Source organism: Aquila chrysaetos, chromosome 20, assembly GCF_900496995.4.
Source record: "Aquila chrysaetos chrysaetos chromosome 20, bAquChr1.4, whole genome shotgun sequence".
NCBI lineage: Eukaryota > Metazoa > Chordata > Aves > Accipitriformes > Accipitridae > Aquila > Aquila chrysaetos.
Window position 1 is genome coordinate 20350176 of NC_044023.1, and position 13971 is coordinate 20364146.

The window sequence follows — 13971 nt, forward strand, 5'->3', positions numbered from 1 at the left end:
ACCTACTGATTTCACAGCATCAGGAAATTCTACCAGCTTTCATACTGAGTATTTGGAAGCAGAGGAAATTAATAGTCCCATCATTCTATTTTGCATTAAGTCATTTTTCCTGCAGATTTCTGTATGTTTTTCCACATTTTCAAGAAGGAGGAGCATTTATCTAAAGATAAACTGAACTTTGCTGTCTCATTAAAAAGAGTGAAGAACAGCACTCTTAAAAACAAGAAAAGAACTCTTACGGCCTTTTAAATGAAAATGTCCTGGTAATAACTTACCCAGCTAGGCAACAGTACTATCTCTTTTTAATGGGTAATTATAGAATCCTTAATCTATTAGTGTTAACTTCTGTATGGAAAGAAGCAAAGCATATTTTATGTTGCAGAAAAGAGCACAAATGAGTTTCCTCTTCATTATTAGCTCATAGACAGTAACTTCCAAATCAGTACTACGCAATGGTAACACAGTATCAGTAAATACTGAGAGAACCAGCCCACACCACTTATTACAGATCTACTGAAAAGAAAAAGGGCTCCATATATTTACATAAAACCCACACCTGATAAACTTTTGTTAGTCAACTGTCAAACGTAGTATATACATTTTGTTGGAAATAGCACTGTAGCTGGATGTACCACTGCATTTCATACACTTTTTTAATCCTATCCAAAGAACAGATAAATACAGTAGATATCCTAGATAACTATGCTGAATTTTGAACAGTTTTGCTGAGGTATTTTAAGTATTACAGATCACTAAAACAGCATATGAAAAAAATCTGCTGAGGACCTCAACATTAATCAGCTTAATGCATTTGCCTTACAATTAACACTTTGGTAGGAAGTCTTAATTCAAAATAAGAAGTGTTTCAACCACATGCAAGGATCCTTACTAGCTTAAAAATGCAGTATCCTGTACCTCGGAAGTGATCCACCATCATAGCACTAATATTTTTAAAGTCAAGTCACATAACTTGAGGCGTAACAACTCAGTCCCACCAGAATTCTTTACTATTTTTAAATAAATTAGTTTACTGTGCTTATTATTACTATTATCGAAACATTGTATTTTACTATGTCCCAGCTTCTGTTACCAGCATCCTGAAAGAAACCCCAAGTCGGGATGAGGCCAACTCAAACTGATTCTTAAGTTAAACACCAGTCCTCTTGCATCTGCATGAAAAGGAACAGTTTTGTGGTACTACTTAATTGAATTCATTATCTGTTACTTGACAGTCATTTTTACCTATGTTCATCACGCATGTATTGCAATACAGTGCCAAACTGGTGAGGCATCATTTCCAGTCAACGAGGGTAACAGAGTATTTAATGCTATAACTACTATGCTCTGCACATTGCATAGTTTGCTAAGTATTTTGTAAAAACAGAAATTCCTCAAATGCATAACTCAACTTCCACTGAAGTTTGAAAGAGGAAACTGAACGTTTGACTGAACAAATGTGCCTTGCCAGTACAAGCATTACCTACAAATCTATTTCTTTTAAGAATACATAGACACACTCCCCCCCCCCAACTTGTGATTATAGACAGGTAATACATCCATTTTGTATCTTCCCCAATTCTTTGGTAGTTGGCTACTTAAAAGAACTTAGCGCTTTTCACACTATACACACACCGTAATAGTAAGTACTAATTTGATGCACAAACCCCAGAACTTTCAGAAGTTAACATTAATCACCATTACCTTTACCATTACACTGTTAACTTGCTAATGCCCCTCCCAACAGATTTATGCCCACATGAAGTAAGTAAGGTATTTGTGTCTGCTTCCCAGGCAGCCCCTGGAGATTATCACGGCTCACACTCAAGGTAGTGAACTCTTCTCCACTATTAACAACTCCAGTTGAAGTGGACACACATTCTTTTTTCTTGAGGCTTGCACGTGCCTTTTCAGCATCTTGAAGATCCACGGCCAGCTCTGCGGAGGCAGCCGGTCGGACCATCCTGCACCGTTTCCCAGGCAACCAGCACAGCACAGACACGCACAGAACGAAGCCAGACCTGCTGCACTTCTTAACTTCTTCTACTGCTTCTAAACCGTTCTAACCATCAACTAAAGAAAGCTGAATTTCTTTTAAAGCTTATGGCAGTAATTTTTATGCAAATCACTGAGGTCAGAAAAAGCAAGGCTAGCCTATCTCTTGTCCCAGTAGAGAATGAGTTAGCGTACTCCCCCAGAGAAGAGAGGGACTTGGCTGTTGGAGCAAGACCATCACGGCCAACACAAGGAGACAATGATGATGAGCACTACTGGGGCCACTGTGTTTTAAAAGCAGAGGGTAAAGAGACAACAGCAGCTGCATGTCCAACATAGGAGGATGGAGTAGGAAACCTGACACACAGTTATTGTAGATGCCACCTCCCTTACCAAACTACTGAAAATGTTTCATTGGATCATCAAATGTTCGCTCCAATACCATTTTCCATCATAACATCAAGAGAAAAGCAAATAGCTTACCTCTCACGTACTATCCTCTTAAGAAAAAAGTCTAAAAGGCTGGCAGCGCTCTATGATTTCAGTTTTGTTAACGGAATTTTATTTTCACACTTATGAACAGCAGCATAAGCCAGTGGAGATAAGTAAAGAGGGACAGCATGTATCTTCCCCCTAAAACTTCACTACCCGACTGTTATAATGTAAATGGTATTTTGAATCATCAATAGTTTTTGGCAGTAACAGAGATTAATATTGCCATTTGTGGTTTGTTTTTTTTTTTTTAATCCTACAACTCACAAGCACTGAAAATAAACCACCAAAGTGCTGCTTCTCAGTGATTCTTCTGTCCAGGAAAAAAAAAAAAAAAATCATCTAACACCGAATGCCTTTTTTGAAAATAGTAACTCACAACAAACAGAAAAGTTGCAAGTAACTTTAACAACCGAAGATACAAACATGGTTGTGTACAACTGCACAACTGAAGCTGGAATAACCATAGGTTTGAAAGTTTGTACTATTACATGAAAGCTGTCTGGGATAAACAGGGAATATATAAAAAGAATGTTGCTGCTGAAAGAATAATTTGCAGTCATTAAGATGATGACAGCTCCACTCCTGAATGTGAACAAAACAAAGCTACAGATGTGTAGTCAGTTTTTTATTCTTCAGTTTTAAATGTTGGGGTTTTTTTTTAATTTTATTTATTTATTTTTCAACAGAATAGCTTTCATGGTATTCACTGCTTGTTTTTTATGAACAGCTCTACTTGGCTGTTATTTAGAACTGTCTTATTTTCCTAATAACAAGCAGAGAACTAAGATAACATACACAAGTCAGAGACTTTGGCCTCTGCTCTTAAGAGAGAAAAGTTACACAGGACGTACTAAATGAACAATAATTCAAAACAAATTTTGATGCTGATACAAATTCAGGATTTCTGTTCTTCCCAGACTACCGCTGAACTTAGCACAGAGTCATCTCAACCATTTTGCCTCAATCCCACAAAGAACTGTAACACTGAATATGAACGACAGAACTACCCCTTGCCCTCAAATATGTGATTCTGTATGGCAATACTAAACTGGCACACACAATGGAACAGCTTAACTATATTTGACATCTAGCTATCTTAATTCCTATTTCGAACAGGAAAAAAGAAAATAGTTAATGGACTGGCTCAGTTTAACAAACAAACAAACAAAACAAAACCCAGAATATCTAATTCTAGAAAAACAAACTGGCAAGGAAAGCAGGAATTCAACATTAGGGTAAGATTCCTTTCTGTCAAAATCCTAACATCACTGACAAGGGTTAATTAAAACAATAGTTCTTCCAAACAGTAAATCACACAGGGAAGCTGCCCAGATTTGCAACTGCAAAACCATGATGAGCAGAACTTAATCAAACAGAACAGTTGGAACAACTGAAGATGATGATGCTTTAAAAACTTCCTTTAGACAGATAAATCATGGAAGTTATCAGAAATCCTTCCAATCTTTTTTAACAGGGCTTCAGTCAGGTAATTAAAGAACACAAAGAACAACAAGACTGCTGCTATACTTATAACAATTAAGTGACCCTGCTTTGAAATAAAAACTTAGACACCTTTAGAATAGGGTCTAAAAAAATTACAGCATCTAACCCACTGGAACAAAATCTTCATTAAAATGTCCTTTTCCAACAGAAAAAAATCTCTTTACAGACAAATACAGTATAAAGAAAAATACTTTGAAGACCTTTTCCCACAACTGCATGTATTACCCGCTGGCTAATAAATGAGCTGCTTCAGGGGCTTTTTCCTGGTAAGGACACTAATTTTGTTCTCTTCTCTCCCCAGCCCCATTTTCACAAAGCCGCAAGGTGTCCAGAAATGTCAATATCTATCAAGTTTGGGTGAAACTGGCCAAAGGATTAAAAAGTTACTAAAAAAAGCAGACATACAAACAATGTGGCTATATCAGCATCACTTGCCAACCCCTGAAAAACTTACCTAGTTGCAGTATCATGACTGTATCATTGAATGCACGTGTCACTAATCCAAAATGCCTGTGTAAGGGATAGCATAGCACTCTTCTTCCAAAAGATACCAGGACGTCATGAATGCTAGCGAAATTCTGTGTATATCAGTGAAAAATCTGAATTAGTCTGTGTGCTTTTCGATACAAAGAATTAGGTTTTCATTTGTTTTCCTTTAAGGAAAAGTCACAGCAGAATAGAAAAAAGCACAGTTTTATATATCATGCATCTAAAAATCTGTATTTTAATAGACGTGGAAATCAACACATTAAATAGAAACAAGGCGCTGCACAATTAGTTTGCATGGCAGGATAACAGAAGTCCTATACCTTTTGGTGGTTTTGAATTAAAAAAAAAGAATGTAGAGAACATTAGAATAAAACATCTAACTCAAGACTTTGCCTTCTTTAGATTAAAGCAATAAATTACATCTGTCCCACATTATTATATCTATTAAGGGGAAGCTATAAAAAGCCTTTTAAGAATAAAGAAAAATTAAACCCACATGATATTAACAAAATACATGTGTACATGTAAGATCTTTAAAAATGATACATGACTCTGCCTTTCATGAAAATTATAGATATTCAAGACAGGGATAAATATATCTGCCTAGGGAAGGCAGTTCATTGTCCTCCTTTACGAGCAAGGAAGACCTCTAATTTACTCAGGCCAGAGGCATTAATGAGTTATTAAAGACTTTCCTAAGACAGTGATTTCCTTTCCAGCTTTCACTTTTCAAGACAAAATATTCCATTTATGAATTCAAATAAAAATACCTATTTCATCTTGAACTCTCAATTTATTAAAATTAATAAAAACGCTTTGCTGACAGCCAGCACTTTTTTGCATTATATGACTACCTCAACTCATTTTTCATTTTAATGGATCGCTGGTAAGCATTTACATCATTTATGTTTTGTTATTTAATATTTAGAGTCTAAGGTGTGCACATGTCATGCACAGCAAAATGGCAGTCAGTTCAAACAAACCATAGCTGAGGCAATTTTGTTTACAGATTGATGAAAACACCCGCCTCTACATGGTTTGTATAACAGATATAGTTATTAACAGCTTGGTGCCAGGAGACTGAATTTTCTGGGTGTGAAATATACTGTTGGCACAGGCTGCGCCAAGAACTGCTATATTATAGGATAAGCACATGCAGAAAACTCCTTCCCTATGTTAGGATATGGATCTGAAAAAAATTGGAGAGTTAAGGCAATCACTGCATTTTAACTGCACTCCTTTGTGACTTGCTACTGCAGAACATTCAATTAGAAACAAATTAAAAATAACAGATCTAGAAAACCAGTTGTCAGTGAACAAGTTTATATATAACATTTGCCACTACTAGAAACGTTTGAGGGACTGAACCCCAAAATCCTGTCAAATTTCATTTTTGATCCTGCAAACTGCGACTTGGCTCAATAATTTCAGGAATGAGGACAGGACAGTTCTTTCTAGCTTGCTGCCATCATAAGAAATTATGGATTACAGGCCAGGTTAAGTCCCTTCCACTTCCAGCTCTGTAACAACTTAATTACACAGGCTTGCATGCCTCCAGTAAATAATCTGAAAGTGCAGAGAATAGAATTCAGTTTGTTTCCTGTAGTCTATGTTGGTTTCAAAGGGCTAGCAGCAACTAAACAAATAGGGACGTGGCAATAACACTGAAAAGAAGGGACGGGTAAAGCCACATATGTCCACTGACTAACTCTGCAAGAAACCCGAAACAAAAGTATTCAGCGCATGTCTGAAAGATCACACAATCATTAAAGCCTTAATGAGACAACACTTCTACAACTATAGAACTGAGGTCTTTTTGCTACAAGAATATGGAATTCAGCTTCTCCATGATAGGTGGAAAAAAAACCCCAAACTACCACCTTTTGATTGAATTCTAAGAGCTTTTCCTATCATTGGGTTTGCATTTACTTCTGGGCTTCCCAGTTCCACTCTCCGATGTACTCTGAAGCCACACAGCAGAATGGGGGAGAAGCCAGAAGCCACCTCATTTGCAGCCAAGAAAAAGAGCAAGCTAGAAGTGCAGAGTGATGAACTAGGAAGGCTGAAGAAAGGCTCAGCAGTCAAAACCCCCAGAAGTGAACAATAAGCTGCTTTATTAAGGCCTGTCATCTTCAAAAGCTACTAAAGCATGTATCTGAGGTAGGGCTTAAAGGACAGACACAAGAACACTAAGAAATTACATTCCCTGCTTTTTATGCCCTTTCTATTTTAACTTGCGTTAGCCAGTTAAAAGGGGAAGATATCTATAACTTCTGATCAAGGAGCTGGAAGGCTATGTTTTCTTGCCCTAAGCATGGAGTTTCACACACATACTGTGGACATATGTGAGGAATAATTACAGTTACTTCCTAAATAAAGGTCAGGACTTGTGAATCAAGCCCAGGAGCTACAGACAGCATGTAGACGAGCAGCTTTTTCATAGTGCCTATCCTTAGCTCTTCCAGAACGGGCCAGAAGGTGGCCCAGCACCCAGACAGACAAGAGGTCATACTCCAGCCTCTGGAGGTTACTAGTAGCCAGGAGCCCAGAAGTCACAATCAATTTTTTGTGACATATCTTAAAAAGACAACATACACTTAAATTCATCTTTAATACTGCAAGAGTAAGCTTTCCACAAAAGCAACATCCAACACCAAAAACAAATAATAAAGCAAACACATAATGCAAAACTTAAGTTTTTAACTTACCTCCAGCCAGCACAATGTTGCACTCAATTTCCTGATGTTCCAAGACGATTCAACCTGATTTTAAGAGGAGACCGTAAAACAAGTATTATCTAATTCAACATTCAAGACTGCTGGCAAACTATTTAAGATAACATTCTGGCAGCAATTTAAGAACCTTTGTGAATATGAAGCAGTAATTATATTATGGGCATTGAAATGGCCACAGGACAGCGTTAAAAATTATATTGCAATGCAGATGTTAAATAACTGAATTGGTTTCTGTATTGGGAATATCTAGCCCAGGCACAAAGCCTTTAAAATACAACGGCAATCACAGAAAAATGGTATTTTGGTGGAATTCTGGCCATTTTCACCAAGCAACAGAAACGTGAATCAACAAAGCTCAAGCTAAAATGCCTTGTTTTGTGAAAACAGCTCAAGACTTTTGGCTTTTAGAGAGGGTCCTAAAGCCAGCAGTACATGTAAAATGTCATGATTTTAAAAATGTGACAGATTCATAGTATTTGTGTGGTAATGTGGTCTAGTGGGATGATGAGGGCAAAAAGCCAGGAAGCCTTGATCTATAATTCTGGCTCTAGTAAAGATGTGTGTGGCCTGAATGTCTTGGTTTTCCTATTAAAAAAAAAAAAAAAAAAAAAGAGAAGAAAAAACACACCCCAGTGTTTTCTCCACATATACCACACAGTTATTGCAAAGATCAATAAAGAATTGTACAATTGTGTTCCTCTCATGTTTGCAATTTTATGCAACACTAACACGCAATACAACAACCAACCTAGATTATTCTGTTGAATAAGCAGGTCTGGACATTTCTGCCTGCCATTCTAAAATCCATGCCCTGCAATTCAGTCTGATTAAGACAGAATGGTTTTGATTACATGTTCCAATATTTCGATTAAAAGCATTGAGAAAACATCTCATTGGTTAGTATCAGCAGAGGAGATGCTAGGCAAAAAGTTGTATCTGGGAAGCAAGTCCATTTCAAAAAGGGAAGCTATCCACAGAACAGCATGAAATCCATTCTAAACTTCTGCTATTTTCTCAATTCTTTATATCCTGTAAAAAGCCTAGGATACAGAACACAAAATAAAGCTGGCTGCTGCTTCTGTAAGAGATGGGCAAACACCAGAATCCTGAAAATGGAAACATGCCTTCCTACTTCCCTCCAGTGTTTGAATACTAGAAAAAGAAAACTCTGCATTAGGATTTTTTAAAATGTGTGTCAATTTTAAAAATTTTAAATGCCTCACTCTAGTTTGCAGAACACCTCAGGAAACACCTTCTACACTCAGTGCAGAAGCTTTAAAAAAAAAAAAAAACAAAAAACCAAAACCAAAACCACAAAAAACCCTAAAAGAAATCAGTTTAGTTAAAGGCACATAATGGTAGCCTATACAAAATACTAAACACATATTTTCAGTCCTACGTATTTAATGATTTCCCATGCTTTTTCAGAAACCAAATCAGTAGTGATGTTATTACAAACACACCTACTATGGAACTGTCCAAAAAACAGAAGGAAGAACCATCAATATAAAAGAACAATTATTTTGTGAAATCTGCATTTACATAAATCAAGACACATCACAATGCAAAACAAATCAGAAACAAACAGAATTGTCTGGAGTCTCCTGCAACTCCACTTCTCTCCTACAGCTAAAATGCTGCTCCAGAAGAACAGAAGTATTTAGAAATCATATTAATACCCACATGCATCCCAACAGCTCAATCTAGAGATATGAAGTCTTTCATTTTAACTTACTCAATTATATATTTTTAATGCTTGGAGGCAAGTTCACTTCAAAAGGTAAGTTTCCTAAATGACAGTACAGGGTCCAGCACTAGGTTCCTAAAACATACTAAAGTGTTGGGGTTTTATTTAACTTACATTCTTGTCTCCTTCATTGACACAGATTTCATAGCAATATGCCAGAAGGATATCAATTAAACCAAGATATACATGATGACGGCTTCTTTTATCCAGAAGATAAGATTTATTTGTGAACTTTCTCAGCTGCTCTTTCTCTTCCTCAGAGAAGACAACTATAAAAAGTAAAAGGATAATTGATTATGAATTTAAAGCTGGCACATTCATTTTAATAGGTGGTAATACTACTTCAACAGTCTCTTTAAAAAGAAGTGTATAACTAATCACAAGTCACTCATCACTCAAGAAAAAGCCTAAATCATTCTTACTTTCATTTTTAACTTTTATTAAACTCCGATACATTCCTTTCAAAGTCAAGTTCTAGCCCTGCAATGTACTGCACGTACACACGGGCAATTTTGAACCCCTCTGAAAGTGCCAAGGATTTCTGTGGATGCCTGGGTATCTTATACAGAGATTAGCACACAATCAGGATCTGAGGAAACTGAAGTTTCTTAAGTCCACATTATATGGGATAAAAATAAGAAAACAGGATAACAAAACCAAGTATTTTCGTATTTTCTTACTGTAGAAAAGGGTAAGAACTAAAGAAATGGGGGGGGGGGGGGGAGAAAGGTGCAATTCTGCATTTCCAAGCCTCATCAATTTCAACTCATGACCTAGGCATGATTTAGGAGCTTCATTTATGCTGCCTGATAACATCCTTCCAGTGTCTGGGGAAGATCAAAGAAAGATCAAAATCCTATTCCCACCAAAGTTGGTACGAAAGCTGCATCTCCTTCCAAAGAGCTACAGCGTCCACCATCAGTGACCATCATATTTTGCTTATCTTTAGTGTACCTCATTAGTTAAGAATGGCTATACTGAGCCAACCCAAAGAATCTTCTCACCCAGTACTTTGTCTTTGGGATGCATAAGGAAGATGACAACAACAACATAGCAGGCATGCTGTGACAATGCATCAAAGTATTTCTCTAGGAAACAGTGGTATAGACATGGATAGCTAAGACTGAATATTGAATGGTAACCCTTCTGAAGAATACTTAAAACACTTCAGAAAGGATAGCAGAATTGCCTTGGAATAACAGTAGAGATTAAGTAGATAACTGACTAGAAGCCATCCTTGTACAAACTCAAAGTAAATCAAGAAGCCATTCAGTACCATTAAAACGGCCAGAAGCCAGAGCTAAGAGATTTTCATCCAGGCTGCATGGAGTGCAGGCATTCCATATCAACAGGCTCTGATTTACTAAAAAGGATAGATGTAGTGAGCATATTTTGGTCACACCACAGAAGACAGTTACAGGCACAAGGTGACCTGACAAGAGAAAGAAGTGTTACTAGCTTGACGGCTGATGCTTTGCTGCATTGACGAAGTCCCACTCCATCATTTGTTCAAGCACCAGTAACACTGGAATCAGCCTGAGTTTAAAATACCACTCGTTGTTGAAGGAGATTTCTCTGAGGACAAGCCTAATGCAGCACTCTTGTTACACCTTCAAAATAAACCTTAAGTGCTAGGGGTAGATACATGATGCATCCCTTAACTTATTGAATTTTAATTATTTATTCTTGAGGGGGACAAAACCAAACCCTTAAAATTAATATCGAAATTTCTGTTCAATTATTCTTCTACCACCCCTTTTTTGAGTCACTATGTTCTGGCATACTTAGCTAGGGGCAGAACAAAGCTGTAGGCAAGATGTAGAAACTTAAAAATGTAAAACAATTAATGGTTAACACACTTAAGATGAGGATGTGATACTGGCTAAGCATTAATATGTTCATCACTCCTGATAAAGCACCTGAAAAGTCCTTGCTAGCCAGGCAGAGAGCTGGGAGGGGAGCCTTTGTGGCTCCCTGAGACAGATCCTTGAATATTACTGAGCCACCAGCTTCATCAGTACTAACAACTTGAACAACTTGACCTGGTAGCCCAACAATTCCTGCCCCAGCTTGGTTCCCTGTTTTTCCAGTTCAGGATTTTATATCTTCCACGTTGGTATCTTCCTCTGGAATCCTTGAGCTACTAATGATCCTGTCTCAACAATCCTACCTGTAATTTTATTATTTTTCTGCAGAAGTTCTCACAGCTGTTTCTCAGCAGCGTGAGCCAAGGTCATGCAGCTGGGCATAACCCATGATCCAGACCCCTGGACCCTTGGGCCACAGGCAGCTAAATCCCCGGGGGGATGGTGTGGGTGGGGGTGTGTGTGCGTTACAGCACGGGTTACAGAAAGAAAAGGTTACAACTTCTAGTAAACCAAGTTCCTTTTTACACGCCTTGCCCATTCCTCTATCCTAAGGATGATGATTGCAAGTGTGCTTATAGATGTTTCTCCTCAAACATTGCTCATCATCATTTTACATAATCCACATTCTCAGGGATACAATCAGCCTATAAGACATGTGGTCTTCTTTATCCTAGGAGCTTTCTACAAGCTTTCTAATTTTATGACATGTTTTGAAACAAATATTTGTGATGCCAAAGGCACATACATATGCACACACCTCATCTCAAGACATAAAACTACGAATTAGGAAAAACATTTTTGAATGTTTCTTCTTTATGAACTTTTTAAATGTTTCTATCAGCTTCATAACCATGAAATACTTGATTTAAATTCCTGTGGAAACTTCTTGATGAGCTAAACATTTCTCTGGAGTCAAGCCAGTCTCCATTTATTTACAAGCTCCCACAAAAAGAAATTCCAGCTTTTATATCATCTTGAGAAAGCCAATCTCTTCCACTTGCTATGATCTAGTAAAAAGTGACAATTTAGAAAGACTATGGCAGTTCTAACTCTGTTTTTCTGTTAACGCAATGCAGTTCAGTATTACCCCTTAAATCACAAATATAGATGATGTATCCATATTCTATCAGCAAATTTCTTCATAAGTTCTTAAATCGCATTGATTCTTCAGTGAGTCACCTCTATCACTTGTATTAAAATTATCCATAAAACCATATGTGCAATGTTGTAGCATATTTGAAAAAAAATTAGTTTCTGAAAAACATAACATAAAACCACTTTGTAAGTTGCTACAGTAGGGTGGGTTTAATGAGGTATCACAACAGGGTGTTTACAGTTAGAAGAAGGGCCAACTGGAAAAAAAAAAAAGCATTTCCAATTTCAGCTAGCTTTCACTAGAAAACCCTCTCGTTGAGTACAACACAATTTATTATAAAATAACATGCAAGTGGCACTCTCACCCTGAACAGAAGCACAAAAGAGGAGAGGTGAAACTGAAGCTAAAGATGGAAAAGAAATTGTGAAAAGCAAACAGCCAAAAGCCTGTTAGCAAAGACTACTACAGCAGATCAGATTCATAAAGCTTAAAATCACTTCTCATGACTACAGTAATAAAGAAATTTGTTACAAAGAAGCTAAATAATTCTTTCAGAGCACACAAGAATCAATCACAGAGAAAACACCTGTTAAACAGTTATGCCAGCACACTCATATTTCTAGGCCCACCTCAATGTGCTTGCTACAGTTAGCAGTCAAGATGCACACATATCAGGAATGCAACTGCTCCCCTTCAGAAACTCATTTGTCCTAGTTTCAGCTGGGATAGAGTTAACTGTCTTCCTAGTAGCTGGTACGGTGCTATGTTTTGAGTTCAGTATGAGAAGAATGTTGATAACACTGATGTTTTCAGTTGCTGCTAGTAGTGTTTAGACTAATGTCAAGGATTTTTCAGCTTCTCATGCCCAGCCAGCGAGAAAGCTGGAGGGGCACAAGAAGTTGGCACAGGACACAGCCAGGGCAGCTGACCCAAACTGGCCAACAGGGTATTCCATACCATATGACGTCCCATCTAGTATAGGAACTGGGAAGTGGGGGCGGGGAATCGCCGCTCGGGGGACTAGCTGGGTGCCGGTCGGCGGGTGGTGAGCAATTGCACTGCGCATCATTTGTACATTCCAATCCTTTCATTATTGCTGTTGTCATTTTATTAGTGTTATCATTATCATTATCCGTTTCTTCTTTTCTGTTCTATTAAACTGTTCTTATCTCAACCCGTGGGTTTTGCTTCTTTTTCCCGATTTTCTCCCCCATCCCACTGGGTGGGGGGGGAGTGAGTGAGCGGCTGCGTGGTGCTTAGTTGCTGGCTGGGGTTAAACCACGACATCATTATAGTCAGTACTGGAGCCACTACCGAGAATCCACTCTTCTTAATCTGCAACTACAACCTGAAGTTTGTTTTTGTCTCACAGCTGATCAAAATTAACCTCTCTTATCATCAGAGATAAGAAACAGTCCAACACTGAGAGCATTACTTTTTAAAGTTTTACTAACAAGTATGTTAGATTCCCTACAATCCACGTGCTAGAGGAATATGTAAATGTGAACCATACTTCCCTTCTAAGTAGAAGGCAAAGAAACTCCTAGTGAAGTTCATGAAACAAATGAGATCAAGTTTTCTTCCTCTAAAATGCAAACTCTCTAAAGCATCATAACATATACAACTGGCCCATAAACACAGAAATTGCAAGTCTACTAGACGACAGCAAACAAGACACAGACTAGACAATTCCCAAAGGTAAATGTAACAAGATGTTCATTAACTCACTGCAAAGTGCCAGGTGTTCCAAATAAAATTTATCTCTCTGGAGAAAATACTTCAATTTTACAAATAAATATCTCTCCATTTCTTAAAGTTTTTGAATAATAAATTATCCAGGCCTGAAACTCATTATTAACACATCAAAACCACCACCTACTTTTTTCTCCCAAATCAAAAATACAAGTACAAAGTATAAGATTAAACAGAAGAAGTAAAATTGTAATTACATTTTCTGCTCTATTAAGCCTGTACGCTTTTGTACGCTTGCATTACCAATGTTTTATCTAACAATGTATACAACAATTAATATTAATCTAATGCAAA

At 37.5% G+C, this 13971-nt stretch overlaps 1 protein-coding gene across 6 annotated transcripts in view; it reads right to left on the bottom strand.

Moving 5' to 3' along the window:
- Positions 1 to 13971, bottom strand: part of SHQ1 (SHQ1, H/ACA ribonucleoprotein assembly factor) — a 56171-nt gene that overhangs the window by 26217 nt on the left and 15983 nt on the right. For all 6 annotated transcript variants that reach the window (XM_029995876.2, XM_029995879.2, XM_029995880.2 and 3 more), the window contains exons 8-10: positions 9076 to 9230; positions 7188 to 7241; positions 4445 to 4568 (exon numbers count right to left, since the gene is read on the bottom strand). In XM_029995876.2, coding sequence (XP_029851736.1) covers positions 4445 to 4568; positions 7188 to 7241; positions 9076 to 9230 — 333 coding nt within the window. The remainder of the gene's footprint in view (positions 1 to 4444; positions 4569 to 7187; positions 7242 to 9075; positions 9231 to 13971) is intronic.